The sequence below is a fragment of the Erythrolamprus reginae genome, chromosome 8 (assembly GCF_031021105.1).
Source record: "Erythrolamprus reginae isolate rEryReg1 chromosome 8, rEryReg1.hap1, whole genome shotgun sequence".
Taxonomy (NCBI): Eukaryota; Metazoa; Chordata; class Lepidosauria; order Squamata; family Dipsadidae; genus Erythrolamprus; species Erythrolamprus reginae.
This window is the reverse complement of record NC_091957.1, coordinates 18,332,662-18,350,980: the sequence shown is the minus strand read 5'-3', so window position 1 is coordinate 18,350,980 and position 18,319 is coordinate 18,332,662. Positions and strand designations below refer to the sequence as shown.

General features: G+C 43.2%; 1 protein-coding gene across 6 annotated transcripts in view; it reads left to right on the top strand.

Moving 5' to 3' along the window:
• The window catches only part of PRDM16 (PR/SET domain 16), a 298,245-nt gene that overhangs the window by 100,704 nt on the left and 179,222 nt on the right, over positions 1–18,319 (top strand). For all 6 annotated transcript variants that reach the window (XM_070759103.1, XM_070759104.1, XM_070759102.1 and 3 more), the window contains exon 2: positions 4,217–4,566. In XM_070759103.1, the coding sequence (XP_070615204.1) occupies positions 4,217–4,566 (350 nt within the window). The remainder of the gene's footprint in view (positions 1–4,216; positions 4,567–18,319) is intronic.

Sequence of the window (18,319 nt, the reverse complement as noted above, 5' to 3'; positions counted from 1 at the left end):
ACAGTTGGATAAAACAAGATTGCTGCCCTCTTTACACCAGATTATTCTGGCCTTGATTGGAACAAGCCACCTTGCCCATCCTTCCCTTCCTTTCTTTGGGAAATGGTTCATTTCCTTCATCTCCCCCCACCCCAGAACAAGAAGAGGAGGAATAGATAGAGGTAGAGGAAGAGTAGGAAGAATGAGGAGGAGGAGGAGGAAGAGAAGGAGAAGAAGGAGGAGGAAGAGAAGAAGAAGAAGAAGAAGAAGAAGAAGAAGAAGAAGAAGAAGAAGAAGAAGAAGAAGAAATAGTAGTAGTAGTAGTAGTAGTAATAGTGGTGGTGGTGGTGGTGGACTGCCATCCAAGGAAGAAAAAGACTCTTCTCCTTCTCCTTCTCCTCCTCCTCCTCCTTCTCCTTCTCCTTCTCCTCCTCCTTCTCCTACTTCTTCTTCTTCTCCTCCTCCTCCTCCTCCTCCTCCTCCTCCTTCTCCTTCTTTTCATCCTTCTCCTCCTCCCTTCTTCTTTTTTCTTCTCCTCCTCCTCCCTTCTGATTCTTTGGAGAATAGGTAGACCCCCTATTTCACAGCCCCTCAAATATTGCCACCCTGTCCCCCCACCCCACAAACCCCTCGCTCCTTCCAGCACAGTTATTTAAAGGAGGTTATGCCCTTCCTGGGAGAGGGAGGTAGCACCCTCCTCTTCCCCCCCAAAATCCAGGGCCCTTTGGAAGCGGGTTGCAGCCCCCTGGATGCCTTTTGCCTTCTCGGAGGGCCAACCTCCCCCCTTCTCCCTTCCGCCTCCAAAGAGGCTAATGGCAGAGCGGGGAATCATTTGACTCACTAATACCCAGAGGACGAACATTTATTGCAACCACAAGTATTTTCGGGATTATGGCGTATAATGCCTCTGGAAAGCCTGTTTCTGGGGGCCTGTTTGTGTAAGCAGAACTGGCCCCCCTCCCTTCCCTCTTTCTTTCCTCCCCCTGCACAAAGCAAGTGCTCTGATGAATGCCGGCTTCCCCCTCCTCCTGTTCCTCCTTTCCTCTTCTTCTTCGTCTTCCTCCCCTCCTCTTCCTCCTCTTCTTTTCCCCTTCCTCTTCCTTCTCCTCTTTTGTCCCTTTCTCTTCCTCCTCCTCCTCCTCCTCTACTTTTTCACCTTCTCTTTCTCCTCTTCTTCCTCCTCTTCTTTTTTCTTTTCTCTTCCTCCTCCTCTTCCTCCTGCTATTCTTTTCCCTTCCTCTTCCTTCTGCCCCTCCTCTTCTTTTTCCCTTCCTCTTCCTCCTCCCTTCCTCCTCCTCTCTTCTCTTCCTCTTCTACCTCCTCCTCTTCCTCCTTCTCTTCCCTTTCTCTTCCTCCTCCTCTTCTTCCTTCCTCCTCCTCTTCCTCCCTCTTCCTCCTCCTCTTCCTTTCCTTTTCCTCTCTTCTTCCTCTTCTTCCTCCTCCTCTTCCCCTCTTCCTCCCCCTCTCCCTCCTCCTCTCTCCCTCCTCCTCCTCTTCCTTCCACCTTCCACCTTCTTCTTCTCCTTTTCCTCTTTCTCCTTCTCTTCCCTTTCTCTTCCTCCTCCTTCCTTCCTTCTCCTCTTCCTCCCCCTTCCTCCTCCTCTTCCTTTCCTTTTCCTCTCCTCTTCTTCCGCTTCCTCTTCCCCTCTTCCTCCTCCTCTCTCCCTCCTCCTCCTCTTCCTTCCATCTTCTTCTCCTCCTTTTCCTCTTTCTCCTGCTCCTCCCTTCATCTTCCTCTTCATCTTCCCCCTCCTCTTCCTCTCTTCCTTCCCCTCTTCTTCCTGCTCTTCTTCCTCCCCCATCACTCATTTTAATAACAAAGTTACCCACCATCTTCACTGATGTGTCAACAGGTTGCTCACTTTTGCCTTTTTCTGATCTTTTTTTTTCTTTTTAAAAAGAAGCAGCCATGGGGACCAACCCAGCCTCTCGCACAACTAACCTTTCTTCGCCATTCAGCCCTTTGCAGCCTGCTAAAATAATCACGCTAATTTCCTAATTGTTCCAAGGCCGGGGAGGGGGGGGGCTGGGCCGACTTTCTGAGATTAAAGCTATTTAGCCCGTCTCGGCATGGGGGGTGCGCTTTTATATATATATATTTTAAAAAAAGAAAAACTCACAATAAAAGACCGACATGAACCTCGGTCCCCTTGGACGCTGGACTTTCTTTGCTGCTGTGGGCCTGCCACAATTTACCTGGGGGGCACACACACAAATTACCCCTAACTTGATGTGGTCACCAACTTGGACTAATTTGGCTAATTATTTGCCCCTTGCCGTTATTCCCCTTTTGTTTTGCCTCTGTCCCATTTATATATATACTGTATATATATATATATATATCCCTCCTTGGAGGGTTTTTCACTCGCAGACTCCCAAACGCCAGCGGGGCCTGAAAGGACCAGCTTTTGTGACTCCCCCCCCCCAGAAAACCCACGGGTAGAAATAAAAAAAACCAGATACCTTACGCACATTTCTAACCTAATAATTATCCCTCTGAATGGTCCTAAATTAAATAAGTGTTTTATAGCCATATGACTATGTAGATTTTGCTTTCGCCGCTGAACGGAGAAATGAGTGTAAAAATTCCCTGTTTTGCAAATGGTTTGTGACTGCATTCTTCTCTCCCTCTTTTTCTCTCCCTCTTTTTCTCTCCCTCTTTCTCTCTCTCTTTCACTTTCCCTCTCCCTCTCTCCTTCTTTCTCTCTCTCCCTCTTCCTCCCCCTCTCTCCCTTTCTCGTTCTCTATCCCTCCGTCTCTCCTTCTTTCTCTCTCTCCCTTTCTCTCTCTCCCTTTTCCTCCTCCTCCCTCTTCCTTCAAGGAGACTTTCCTTCCTTCCTTCCCTCCTTCCTTCCTTCCTTCCTTATTTATTTAAAAACAATAACAATACAAACCAAACAATAAAGAAAAAAATATATACAATTTCCATAGTGTAATATAAATGGTAAATATCATAAAAAGAGTACTAAGGAAACAATTTAAAGTGTCTTCACTACATAGAGATTGTTAATAGTAATTTAGTCAATATATAAGTAAATGTATAAAATATATTATTATTGTTTTATTGATATTTTTATTGATTTTTATAATATAAAACACACATATATATATATATATTATTATTTGTATTATCTTCATAATACAATTTCCATTTTCTCTGTGAGTGGATCCTATGTAGTCAGTAATCATACTAATCTGCTTGAGTTTGTAACCTTACCATCTAAACCTGTAATATGGCAAATGATTTAGCTTTACTAGATAAGTGGTCAAAGCAATGGAAACCACAGTTTACTGTTTCCAAATCTAAAATAATGCACTTGGGGAAAATCCTCAATCTGAGTATTGCATTGGCAGTTCTGTGTTAGCAAAAACTTCAGAAGAGAAGGATTTAGGGGTTGTGATTTCTGACAGTCTCCAAATGGTTGAACAGTGCGGTCAAGCAGTAAGGAAAGCAAGTAGAATACTTGGCTGCATAGCTAGAGGTATAACAAGCAGGAAGAGGGAGATTGTGATCCCGCTGTATAGAGCCCTGGTGAGACCCCATTTGGAATAATACTGTGTTCAGTTCTGGAGACCTCACCTACAAAAAGAGATGGATTAAATTGAACGGGTCCAAAGACGTCCTACAAAAATGGTGGAAGGTCTGAAGCATAAAACTTACCAGGAAAGATTTCATGAACTCAATCTGTATAGTCTGGAGGACAGAAGGGAAAGGGGGGCATGATCGAAACATATAAATATGTCAAAGGATTAAATAACATTCAGGAGGGAAGTGTTTTTAATAGGAAAGTGAAGACAAGAACAAGGGGGGCATAATCTGGGGTTAGTTGGGCGAAAGATCAGAAGCAATGTGAGAAAATATTTTACTGAAAGAGTAGTAGATGCTTGGAACAAACTTCCAGCAAACGTGGTGGGTAAATCCACAGTAATTGAATGTAAACATTCCTGGGATAAACATAGGTCCATTCTAAGATAAAATACAGGAAAGAGTATAAGGGCAGACTAGATGGACCAGGAGGTCTTTTTCTGCCATCAGTCTTCTATGTTTCTATGTTTCTTAGCCTTCCACATATATAACAAATTTGTCAACCGTATTTGTTGACAGCTGGGTTGCGACTAGTTGTATTAAACGTTACTTAAAGATTTCAGTCCATTTTGGTGTGGTTTCTTCTTTGCATCATTTGATTTGTCGCCTGTCGTCCATTTATTTGTCTATTTCCTTCTTTTTCTTCCCAAGGCGACCACGAAATCGTGACCAACATGTACGAAACCGAGGCAGAGCTCCTGGCCGGCGAAAGCGCGGAAGAAGAGACGGAGGACAGCATCATGTCCCCCATCCCCATCGGGCCCCCTTCCCCTTTCCCCGCCGCCGAGGACTTCCACCCCAAAGAGGGCTCTCCGTACGAGGCCCCCGTCTACATTCCCGACGACATCCCCATCCCTTCCGACTTCGAGTTGAGGGAATCCTCCATTCCTGGAGCCGGGTTGGGGATTTGGACCAAAAAGAAGCTGGACGCCGGAGAGAGATTTGGGCCCTATGTGGCCTTTCCCAGGACCACCTTGAAGGAGACGAGTTTCGGATGGGAGGTAAGAGCTTTCTCTGCTGTTTCACAGGGAGCACAAGACCGTTGTAACCAGGGAAGAGTTTGTGGCGGGGGACGATGACGACATAGAAGGAGGGGTAGTGTTGGTGCCACGTTTCCTGTCTGTGCCGTGTGTGAAGGGGTATGTTTTGTGGTGGCGGCTATACCCGGTGGTATTCAGCCAGTTCAGACCGGTTCGGGTGAACCCGTAGTAGTGACCTGCGGATGGGGGGGCACACCAATGGTGAAATCTACTTATCTTTCCTACCGGTTTGGAAGTGTACGTGCTGATGTCATGTCCGATTTTTGAGCCACTAAGCATGCGCAGAAAGCTTCTCTACTATCCTTCCTTCCTTCCTTCCTTTCTTCCTTCCTTCCTTCCTCCTCCTCCTCCTCCACAAGATACCTTTTTCATGATAGTGGTCTATTTGCCAGGTCTTCCTCCAAGGTCACTGCTACAGACCATTACAGCATACCTGAGAGTGTATTGAATTTAGGTGGAGTCCAATAATACTGTGTTAATCCCCCCCCTCCTCCTATTCTCCTCCTATTCTCCTCTTCTTCTCCTCTCGTCTTCTCCTCCTCCTCCACTTCCTCTTCCTCCCATTCTCTTTCTCTTCTTCTCCTCTCCTTCTCCTCCTCTTTCTCCTATTCTCCTTCTCTTCTTCTCTCCTCTCCTCTTCACCTCCTCCTCTTCCTCCCATTCTCCTTCTCTTTTTCTTCTCTAATCTCTCCTCCTCCTCCTTTTCTTCCCATTCTCCTTCTCTTCTTCTCCTCTTCACCTCCTCCTCCTCCTCCCATTCTCCTTCTCTCCTTCTCCTCTCCTCTACCTCCTCTTCTTCCCATTCTCCTCCTCTCCTATTATTATTATTATTATTATTATTATTATTATTATTATTATTAGACTTGGGGCAGCTCACAACAACAATAAAACAATGTCTAGCAAATCTAATAATTTAAAAGTCACTAAAATTGCCTTATTAAAAAGCAAAAACATACACACAAACATACCATGCACAAACTGTATAGGCCCAGGGGAGATGTCTCAATTCCCCCATGCCTGACGGCAAAGGTGGGTTTTAAGGAGTTTACGAAAGGCAAGGAGGGTGGGGGCAATTCTAATCTCCGTGGGGAACTGCCTTGTTTGTTTGTTTGTCAAGTATGTATTGGTAGTGTACAAAGAAAAAACACTGTTTATATATTAGAGGTATAACAAGCAGGAAGAGGGAGATTGTGATTGCTCTATGTAGAGTGCTGGTGAGACCCCATTTGGAATACTGTGTCCAGTTCTGGAGACCTCACCTACAAAAAGAGATGGATCAAAATGAACGGGTCCAAAGAAGGGCTACAAAAATGGTGGAAGGTCTTAAGCATAAAACCTATCAAGAAAGACTTCATGAACTCAACCTGTAGAGTCTGGAGGACAGAAGGGAAACGGGGGACATGATCGAAACATTTAAATATGTTCAAGGGTTAAATAAAGTTCAGGAGGGAAGTGTTTTTAATAGGAAAGTGAACCCAAGAACCAAGGGGCACAATCTGAGGTTAGTTGGATGAAAGATCAGAAGCAGCGTGAGAAAATATTATTTCACTGAAAGATAGTAGATGCTTGGAACAAACTTCCAGCAGACCTGGTTGGCAAATCCATAGGAACTGAATTTAAACATGCCTGGGATAAACATAGATCCATCCTAAGATAAAATACAGGAAAGAGTATAAGGGCGGACTAGATGGACCAGGAGGTCTTTTTCTGCCCTCAATGTTCTATGTTTCTCTGTTTCTTCATGATATTGGTACTAATAAGAGAGAAATTAACCTGTTGAGGGCATAATTTCAAAGCCATCTCGGCTCCATCAAGGTTGCATTAAAAGAGGGAAGAAGTTTGGATTCATTTTGGAGATTGTTTCAGATTCGCTCAGCTCTGTGTGCAGTAAAACACAACGGATGTTTTTTTTCCCACTGTTGAAAAAACAAAGGACGTTTCTTTCCCCCATTCTGCTAAACGACTAATTAATACTGTCTTATGTCCTGGGATGTCGAACCATGTATTAAGGCCATATGGCTACTCATCCTTCTCATCTGTCCTATTAGCTGTTTCCTCTGTTTCTTAAGACTGTCGCTTGGCTGTTAGTATCTTGTGAGTAGCCTAATAGGATGGGGTTTGATTGCTTATTTAGTACCCCTATGATGATCACTGAGCATTTGGATCTTGTGATTTATGGCGATGGTAATTTATGGTTATGAACATGATTTCGCATTTGTTGTTTGTATGTACACTGATAGCTTCTGCACCGGAGACAGACAATTCCTGCACACAGTTCCTTGTGTGTCCAATTACACTTGGCCAAATAAAAGCTATTCCTCTTCTCCTTCGCTTCCATTCTATATTCCTATTCTATATCCCTATCCCTAACCCTATCCTATCCTATCCGTTCATCTCCCTTATTCTATCCCCTATTCTATTTCTATTACTATTTTCTATTTTCTACTTCTATTATCTATTTCTATTCTATTCTACTCTATTCTATTCTTTATTCCCTATTCTATTTTATTCTATTTCTATTATTTATTTCTATTATCTATTTCTATTATATTCCACTCTACTCTACTCTACTCTATTCTATTCTACTCTATTCTATTCTTTATTCCCTATTCTATTTTATTCTATTTCTATTATCTATTTCTATTATATTCCACTCTACTGTACTCTACTCTATTCTACTCTATTCTATTCTTTATTCCCTATTCTATTTTATTCTATTTCTATTATCTATTTCTATTATCTATTTCTATTATATTCCACTCTACTCTACTCTACTCTACTCTACTCTACTCTATTCTATTCTACTCTATTCTATTCTTTATTCCCTATTCTATTTTATTCTATTTCTATTATTTATTTCTATTATCTATTTCTATTATATTCCACTCTACTCTACTCTATTCTATTCTACTCTATTCTATTCTTTATTCCCTATTCTATTTTATTCTATTTCTATTATCTATTTCTATTATATTCCACTCTACTGTACTCTACTCTATTCTACTCTATTCTATTCTTTATTCCCTATTCTATTTTATTCTATTTCTATTATCTATTTCTATTATCTATTTCTATTATATTCCACTCTACTCTACTCTACTCTACTCTACTCTACTCTACTTTACTCTACTGTACTCTACTCTATTCTATTCTACTCTATTCTATTCTTTATTCCCTATTCTATTTTATTCTATTTCTATTATCTATTTCTATTTTCTATTTCTATTCCTATTCTACTCTACTCTACTCTATTCTATTCTATTCTTTACTCTATTCCCTATTCTATTCTATTTATTTATTTTATTTATTATTTAGATTTGTATGCCGCCCCTCTCCGTGAACTATTCTATTCTATTATCTATTTCTATTGTATTCTATTCTATATTCTACATTCTACATTCTATTCTATATTCTACGCTATTCCATTCCATTCCAGGTGCTGAGTGTACCAATTCATTTAGGAACCGTCCAAATTCCACCATCTGAAACTTTTCTTTTCCTTGCCAAGAAGGGGGGGGGATTATCTCGATGTGAACAGCACCCCCCCACGCCCAAAAATGTATAAAAAAGAGGCCAAGACAGCTCTCCCAGTCTCCTACGTGATGGGATTGCATTTCTCCAAAGTCAATTCCCCCCTCCCTTTCTTCCCAGACTGTTAACTCCCTTGCTCGCTGATACGTCCAAGTCACGGCACCCCCCGAAATAAATCACCCTCCGTGTTCCTTCTGCAGCCCTTGGGGGGACTTTTTTGAAAACCAAACCCAGAGCAGGGGGGGGGGGTGTAACCCCCATCCTAGCTCACTACAGATGCACATGGAGGAAAATCAGGACGGCAGGGTAAATCATACATACATTGTTTATTTGGCTAAGGAAGAAGCCGATGGAAATACGGAGTCCTGGAGAGAAGCATTAACCCTGTGCAGCAAATGCCAAAAAAGCCGACACGGTTCTAGGCTGCATCAACAGAGGGGTAGAATCAAGATCACGCGAAGGGTTGATACCCCTTTATAAGGCCACACTTGGAATCCTGCATTCAGTTTTGGTCGCCACGATGCAAAAAGGATGCTGAGACTATAGACATATACTGCACAGGTACAGTATATGTGGTGCATTGCTCAATAGTAGTAATTGTGAGAGGGATTTTGGAAATAGGAGCCAGCCATGTGCAGCAGCAGCCAAAAAGCCGACACAGTTCTAGGCTGCATCAACAGAGGGAGAGAATCAAGATCACGCGAAGGGTTAATACCACTTTATAAGGCCTTGGTAAGGCCACACTTGAAATACTGCATTCAGTTTTGGTCGCCATGATGTAAAAAGGATGCTGAGACTCTAGAAAGAGTGCGGAGAAGAGCAACAAAGAGAATTAGGGGACTGGAAGCTAAAACCTATGAAGAACGGTTGCAGGAACTGGGCATGGCTAGTTTAATGAAAAGAAGGACCAGGGGAGACAGGATAGCAGCCTTCCAATATCTCAGGAGTTGCCACAAAGAAGAGGGAGTCTTTTATTTTGTCAAGTACGTATTGGTTTATATACATGTTTATATACATGAGACAGGTACTAATAAGAGAGAAACATGAGGACAGGGGACGAAAGGCACGCTGGTGCACTTATGCACGCCCCTTACTGACCTCTTACAAATCAGGTGAGGTCAACAGTGGAGAGTCTAAGGGTAAAGTTTCGGGGGTTAGGTGTTGATACTATAGGGTCAGTCAGTGAGTTCCATGCATCAACTACTCAGTTGCTAAAGTTGTATTTCCTACAGTCAAGTGCGGAGCTTGTTTACTTTGAGTTTGTATCTGTTGCGTGATTGAAGCTGAAGTAGTCATTGAGCGGAAGGACGAAGTAGTGCCAGGGTTTCCTGCCTAAGCACAGGGGTGGACTAGAAGACCTCCGAGGCCCCATCCAACTCTGTTGTTCTATTCTAAACCATCAGAAAAGGGGGGGGGAGAGAGAGAGTACATTGTCTGTGAACCTTTGAACCGCTAAGGAATAAGCAGAGTCGCCCGCTATCTCCTCCAGCTAGGACATGGTCTGAAAACATGGTCCACGGAGAGGAGGAGAACTTTGAAGGCCATGAGGTCACCTCCCAACCCTGTCGTCGTTGCCGAAGCTATGCTAAGAATGAGGTTGAAAACATGGGTATATAAGGAATTGGCTTGGGGTGGGGTGGAGTTTGCAGCCAGCCAGCCGAAAAGACCCCACCCAGAATATCCCGGCTATATTTCTCCCGTTATTTCCATAAGGGGTAATAATTCATCTGTAAATTCGGGGCCGCTCAAAATAGAAACGCTCCCGAGATTTCACAAGCAGAAATAGGAAGTCGATGTTTTTCTTTTGGCGTTTCTCGGAGAGGCATCTGCCAATGCCGGGCCTCTGAACTGGCGTTTTATCATCTCCACTCAAAACAAACGGGGAGAAGGGAAGAACGAGAATAGTTTTGCTGGTGACCACAGGGTTGAAAAATGGAGAGGGGGGGCAGAGGGAGAGAGGGGTGGGAGGAGGGGAGAAAGGGGGGGAGGGAGGGAGAAGTGGGAGTGAGGGAGGGAAGGAGAGAGCAAGAAAGAGGGAGGGAGGAGGGGGAAAAGGGGAGGAGAGAGAGGGAGAAGTGGGAGGGAGTGAAGGAAGGTGAGATAGAGAGAAAGAGAGGGAAGGAAGGAGGGAGATAGAGGGAGAAAGAGAGGGGAAGTGGGAGAGAGAAAGTGAGAGAGAGGGAAAAAGATGGAAAAGGAGAGACATAGAGATAGAGGAAAAGAGAAAGTGAGGTAAATAGAGAGGGAGGGGGGATTTTATATCTATTTATCTATCTATCTATCTATCTATCTATCTATCTATCTATCTATCTATCTATCCTGTCTGTCTGTCTGTCTGTCATCTATATAATTTCTCTCATCTAACTGTCTTATCTATTCATCTGTTTATCTCTCTCTCTCTCTCTCTCTCTCTCTCTCTCTCTCTATCTATCTATCCTGTCTGTCTGTCTGTCATCTACCTACCTACCTACCTACCTACCTATCTATCTATCTATCTATCTATCTATCTATCTATCTATCTATCTAATTTCTCTCATCTAACTGTCTTATCTATTCATCTGTTTATCTATCTATCTATCTATCTATCTATCTATCTATCTATCTATCCATCCATCCATCCAATCTATCTATCTATCTATCTATCTATCTATCCTGTCTGTCTGTCATCTATATATCTATCTATCTATCTATCTATCTATCTATCTATCTATCTAATTTCTCTCATCTAACTGTCTTATCTATTCATCTGTTTATCTATCTATCTATCTATCTATCTATCTAATCTCAATCAATTAAACAATCAATTTATCTATTGATCAATGGATCCTATTTATCTATCCTTCCTTCCTTCCTTCCTTTCTTTCTTTTCTTCCTTCCTTCTTTCCACTACAGTGGCACAGTGGTTAGAGTGCCGTACTGCAGGCTGCAGGCTACTTCTGTTGACTGCTGGCTACCTGCAATTTGGCCGGTCAAATCCCACCAGATTCCAGGTTGACTCAGCCTTCCATCCTTCCGAGGTGGGTCAAAGGAGTGTTATTTTGTGTTATTCTGATTTTTTTTAGACACACACACACACCGGGTCGGAAGATGAGATGATGGCCAAAGTTATGGGGACACAAGAGTAGAGGTGCGGGGGGGGGGAGAGGTTGTGGGATTTTGAGTCGTGTTGTGGTTCAGCCGCAAGCGGGGAGATCGGCTCACGTCTGTCTTAACAGCGGTTTGTGAAAAAATACACACCCTCTGCTCCTCGTTTCCATGACACTCTCAAGAACTTGGACAAATCCGTAGGCCTGGAGATATTCTGAATCCCCTCGGAGGAAGCCGGAATGAAAGAATAAAACTCGCCCCTGGGTAGCTTTTTAACAATCTCAGTGATGGTACAAATTCGCTGTGTTTCAAAAGGATGAACGGGTAGGAAAAGACACCATGGCTACTCGTTGGCTCGCCTGCCTCTTCTTCCTTCCATCCTGGGGGGATCGGGTTTACAGATGGGGCCAAATACTGGGTGGAATAAGCAGGAAAACAAACAAAAAAATTCACTTGGGTACTAGTTGGTGTGTGTGTGTGTGTGTGTGTGTGTGTGTGTGTTGTGGAGTTGTCACCGCTCCTGGCTGCACCAGGCCCTACAGTTTTCTTGGCAAAGGTTTTGAAAAGTGGTGTGTGGCCTGAGAGAGGAAGGGGTGGGTGGGTTTGCTGGCTCTGGGTCACCCAGTGAATTTTAAGTCTAAGGTGGGACTAGAACTCGCGGTCTCCTAGATTGTAGCTTAGTGTCTGAACTACTACACCAGGCTGGCTCTGGACACCACTGATTTTCAACCTGGAAACCTGAAATCTAGATATGGGGAAAGAGAAGGAGGAAGGAAGGATTGGAGGAGAGGGAGGGATGAGAGAGATGGGGAGGGAGGATGGATGGATGGATGGATGCAAGGAAGGAAGGAGGAAAGGGAAGGAAGGAAGGAAAGGGTAGGGAGGGAGAATGGACAGATGAATGGAGGGAAGGGTGAAAGGAAGGAAGAAGGGTGAGGGAGGGAAGGAAGAAAGGAAGGAGGAAAGGGAAGGAAGGAAGGAAGGGTAGGGAGGGAGGATGGACAGATGAATGGAAGGAAGTGTGAAAGGAAAGAAGAAGGAGAGGGAGGAAAGTAAGGAAGGAAGGAGAGGAGAGGAGAGGGAGGAGATAGGAAAGGAGGAGGGTGGATGGATGAATGAATGAATGGAAGGATTGGTGAAAGGAAGGGAGGAAAGGGGAAGGAGGAAAGGAAGGAAGGGAGGGGGGAAGGAAGGAAGGAAAAGAGGAAAAGAGGAAAAGGAAAGGACAGGACAGGACAAGCCCAGAGAGGTCCAACAAGTAGGAACATGCATAAAACTGCAGTTGTTGGGCTAATGTTGGGCTTCCTGTGACCTTGGTCACTCACTGTCACACGCACACTCAAATATCCCCAATTCTCTTTTGCTCTAAGAGTCTCCTCCCCTCCTCCCTCCTCCCCCTCTTGTCTCTCTCTTCCATCTCTTTCTTCTCCTTCTCCCTCCCTCCTCCTTGTCTCCTCCTCCACCATCTCCATCATTCGTCTTGTCTCTTGCTCCTCCTATTCCCCCTCCTTCTTTTCCTTCTTTCTTGCCTTTCTCCATCCCTCCTCCTCCTCCTCCTCCTCATATTTGTCCTTCTTCTTTCCTGTCTTCCATCACTCCTTTTCCACCACCTTTTCCTTCTTTCCTGTTCTCCATCACTCTTCTTTTCCTCCTTTTCCTCTTGCTCTTCCTCTTTTTCCTTCTTTCCTGTCTTCCATCACTCCTCCTCCTCCTCCTCCTCCTCCTCCATGTTTTCCTTCTTTCCTGTTCTCCATCATTTCTCTTTTCCTTTTCCTTCTCCTCCTCTTCCTCTTTTTCCTTCTTCTTTCCTGTCCTCCATCACTCCTCCTCCTCCTCCTCCATCACTCCTGTCTCCTCCTCCTCCTCCTTCTTTTCCTTCTCTTTCTTGTCTTTCTCCCTCCCTCCCTTCCTCCTCCTCCAGATTTGGCATCCAGGGAGGGGTCCCACAGACCCCCACTGATGCCGAGCTCTTTCACTAGGAGACCTGTTTGTATTGTGCTTCAACTTTGATCCTCCCCAGAGAAGAAAGTAATATTCAGGGATATTCAGAGTTAGCAAAACTCCACCTATTGCAACATTAGCTTTTAAGACCTGAATGTTTTTGCCTTGAACTTCATCACTAAGGATTAATTATGGCTAAATCACTTTTATTTTTAACCCCTTCCATTTTTAAGTCTATCATTTTTCTGGGTTTTTTTTTTAAAAAAACCAACAATTTGGAATTTTGCCCTAAACCGTTGCTTTTCAACGCACCTTTTAAAAACATGTTTTCTCTCTTTTCGTCAACGCAATTTCCCATCTCAAAATCCATTTGTCAGGCGCTTTAGTCATAATAACTGAATATTAAACTTTGAGGAAGCGTCAATAACTTCAGGTCTTAGTTGCATTTTCGGTTTGTGTTTTGTTCTTCAAAGAGACAATAAATTCGGTTGCTTTCCACCTGTCAGCTGGGGACTCCGGATTCCATCTGCAAAAATGATCTCCTCCTATATTAGATATTTAAAATTTTCGAACTCCTCTTTCTCCACAAACCTCCACCGGCCTGCATTTTGGCCTGTGCATATTGCCGGCTTATAAAAATGGATATGCTCTTAATTTATCCCCAGTAAAACTGCAGATGGAGTGCAGGCGATAATGCGCTTTTTAGTTTATTAACTATATTATCAGCCTTACATTTTCCAGCCTGTTCCTTCATCTTTCTTGATTTGTGGGGGTTTTTTTTTCCCTTTCCTCTCGACTGGCGTTTTCCTCCTCTGATGAATTAACTGTCAATTGAAGTTAGTGAGATAAATCAAAATAAATGGGCGCTGGGCACCGTATTGACTTTCTTAGTGCTTGGTTTTTGAAAATAATACACACACACACACACACACCCAACACACACAGAGACTTTTAGAAAAGCCACACTGTGATTATGGCCGCTTGGTTCCTTCCACAGAAAAGGGAGGGGCGAATAAGTAAATTGCTGTTACCCTTTCACCATCTCTGTTTAAATTTTCCACCCTCTCTATCTTACTTTCTTTGGAAAGGCTCATATCCAATGACCTAAGTGCTAAATCCCACTGTAACAACATTGCCAAAAAAAAAAAAGCATTAAGTGTTAGTTGTCAATCTAATCTTACGCAGCTTCTGCTCTGCTAATATTGAACTGCTAACCACAGCTTACAAAACATTTGTCAGATCAATTCTAGAATACAGCTCACCTGTATGGACCATTAAAACAATCGAGAGTGTCCAGAAATATTTCACAAGAAAATATTTCTGTAATATGGCAAATGATTTAGCTTTACTAGATAAGTGGTCAAAGCAATGGAAACTGCAGTTTAATGTTTCCAAATGTAAAATAATTCACTTGGGGAAAAGGAATCCTGAGTATTGTATTGGCAGTTCTGTGTTAGCAAAAACTTTAGAAGAGAAAAATTTAGGAGTCGTGATTTCTGAAAATCTCAAAATGGATCAACAGTGCGGTCAGGCAGTAGCGAAAGTGAGTTGAAGGCTTGGCTGCATAGCTAGAGGTATCACAAGCAGGAAGAGGGAGATTGTGATCCTGCTGTATAGAGTGCTGGTGAGACCCCATTTGGAATAATACTGTGTCTAGTTCTGGAGACCTCACCTACAAAAAGATACGGATGAAATTGAACAGGTCCAAAGATGGGCTACAAGAATGGTGGAAGGTCTTAAGCATAAAACGTATCAGGAAAGACTTCATGAACTCCATCTGTAGAGTCTGGAGGACAGAAGGGAAAGGGGGGACATGATCAAAACATTTAAATAGGTTAAAGGGTCAAATAGGTTTCAGGAGTGAAGTGTTTTTAATAAGAAAGTGAACCCAAGAATAGAAAAAGACCTCCTGGTCCATCTAGTCTGCCCTTATACTATTTCCTGTATTTTATCTTAGGATGGATCTATGTTTATCCCAGGCATGTTGAAATTCAGTGACTGTGTCTTGACCAACCATGTCTGCTGGAAGTTTGTTCCAAGCATCTACTACTCTTTCAGTCAAATAATATTTTCTCATGTGGCTTCTAATCTTTCCCCCAACTAACTTCAGATTGTGTCCCCTTGTTCTTGTGTCCACTTTCCTATTAAAAGCCCTTCCCTCCTGAACCTTATTTAACCCTATATAATATATTTAAATGTTTCAATCATGTCCCCCCTTTCCCTTCTGTCCTCCAGACTATACAGATGGAGTTCATGAAGTCTTTCCTGGTAAGTTTGATGCTTAAGACCTTCCACCATTTTTGTAGCCCGTCTTTGGACCCGTTCCATTTGATCCATCTCTTTTTGTCTCCAGAGCATAAGCGCACCATTGTGCCTACTGTCCCTGTCCTATTGTCTTTTTTATCATTATATATAAACTACTATCCTCTATTTGATTGACAAATAAATTAAATAAATAAATAAAATAAACAGACATGGGGACTTGAGATTTCTAGATTGTGCTTCTCCATTCAAATGCCAGAGGCAGGGCTGACTTTGGAGGGTGGAAACCCTGGTTAATTTTGATGGTGCGTTAACCTAGCCATTGGGTGGTTTTTCAACCATGGTTTAGCCTTGTAATGAAGCCAACATCTTGCAATTTTGCTTGGTTAAATAAAGCAGGTTTTTAGTCAGAGGTATGAATCTGACAGATAAACCCGGCGATGAATGGAGACATTGGGATGATACAGGCATCAAAGCCCATCCTGGTTTACTGTGAAGTTTTGTCCAGAGGGATTCTTGCTTTCTCCTGTTGCCCATGGTGGTTAGAGTTAGGCTAACCCTAAGTACAGGTGAGGGATCATTTACAGACTCTCAAATCTGAGCCAAGCTAAATAGGGAAAGGTTGGGAATCAGGGTTTTCAGGACCCGGGAGAGCTCCACAGAAGATAGACTGTGCAAGGATGTTCAAAGTCCCAATATTGTCCTTTGCATGTGGCCTTTTCTCTTGGATTCTTCTCCTTCCTCTTCTTCTTCTTCTTCTTCCTCCTCCTCTTCCTCCTCCTCCTCCTTCCTTCTTCTTCTTCTTTATCTTCTCATCCTTCTTCTTCCTTCTTCTTCTTCCTTCTCCTCATCACTCTTCTTCTTCATCCTCCTTCTCCTTCCCCTCTTTCTCCTCCTTCTTCCTTCTCTCATCCTTTCTTCTTTCTCTTCCTCCTCCTCATCTTCTTCTTCCCCTCCTCCTTTTCCTCCTCATCTTACTTCTTCTTTCTTCTCCCCCCATCCTTCTTCTTCTTCCTTCTTCCTTCTTCCTCCTCCTGCTTCCCTTCCTCTCCTTCTCCTTCTCCTTCTCCTTTACAGATCTATAGTTTCTAACTTTACCACGATTGACCCTGCTGGCTGGGGCATTTGAAAAAGACCCTCAAGGGTGGAAATATCCACCAATGGTTTCACCATCTAGCATGACTCGGTTATGCCTGTGCCACGGAAGGATTTTGGCCGAGGAATGTACTGTGTGAACGTTTCATTCCCCCTAGGAGTCCAATTTTAAATATTCTCTAAATATATTTATAGTCCAAAAATAGCTAGACCGTCCCTGCCACGGTCTGTTTTCAAAAATAACTCGTTCTCCCGATTTGACTTGGTTGGGATGGTGAGCGTTTTGGAACATTATTTGAAGAGCTGCAGTGTCGCAGTGGCTTCAAATGCAATGTTGTGGCCTGACTCTGCCCACAGCCAAGAGTTCGATCCTCATCCGGCAGATGGTAGACTCAGCCTTCCTTCCTTCCCAGGTCGATAAAACAAGGACCCGATTGGCTGACTTTGTAAACCCGCTTAGAGAGGGCTGTAAAGAACCATGGAGCAATCTATAAGTCTTGCTATGGCTATTCTTAGAAACATAGAAGACTGACGGCAGAAAAAGACCCCAAGGTCCATCTAGTCTGCCCTTTTACTATTTCCTGTATTTTATCTTACAATGGATATATGTTTATCCCAGGCATGTTTAAATTCGGTTACTGTGGATTTACCAACCACGTCTGCTGGAAGTTTGTTCCAAGGATCTACTACTCTTTCAGTAAAATAATATTTTCTCATGTTGCCTTTGATCTTTCCCCCAACTAACTTCAGATTGTGTCCCCTTGTTCTTGTGTTCACTTTCCTGTTAAAAACACTTCCCTCCTGAACCCTATTTAACCCTTTAACATATTTAAATGTTTCGATCATGTCCCCCCTTTTCCTTCTGTCCTCCAGACTATATAGATGGAGTTCATGAAGTCTTTCCTGATACGTTTTATACTTTGTTTTGGAAATTGGGCACTTGGCTTTTTTTTTGTTTTTATTTTGGCGGGGGGAAAATTCTTGAAATGTATCGAGAGACGCAAATATCTTCCCCGTGTTATTCTTGCCCTGAAGGCTTCGGCTCATAAAATGCCAGATAACTTGCAGGAATCCAAGATCAGAGAGCTTCAAAATGAAACACCCACGGTATATCATAGCATAAATTTGGGGATGACCGAAAGCCTGTTTTTTGGCAAAATGCATTGTGTTCGAACAAATTAAAACTTATAAAATCACAAGGAATCTGACTTTAACCTTTTGGATACCGTATCGAGATCTCTTAGATCTTTTTAATGGGTTGGGTTTAAACATGTGTGAACTGGCCGGGTTACAGCGTGTGTCTGAATTCCAAGAATGTAAGGAAAACCTCTGCCAAATTCTATGGTCAGCGAAGGACAGCAATCTGCCAAAATGACCTGTGGTGGCATCAAGAGCCCCGCCACGGACGATGACCGCTGGTATTTATTACTCCCCCCACAAAGTGTGTCTATTTGGAAAATGTCGATGCAAAAGGAAAACAGATTTGGCTTGGAAAAATAACCGACCTTCCTGCCGTCCCTCCCTCCCTCCTTCTTTCCTTCCCTCCCTCCCTCCCTCTCAATTATCCACCCTTCTTTCCTCCCTCCCTCCCTTCTTCCTTCTTTCCTTCCATTCCCTCTTCAACTTCCTTCCTTCCCACCCTCTCTCTTCACTACCTTCACTACCATCCTTCTACCCTCCCTCCTTCCTTGTTTCCTTCCTTCCTTCCTCCCCCCTCTCTCAAACTTCCTTCCCTTCCTCCTTCCTTATTTCCCCCTTCTTCCTTCCTTCCTCCCTCTCTCTTCCTCCCTCCCCTCTA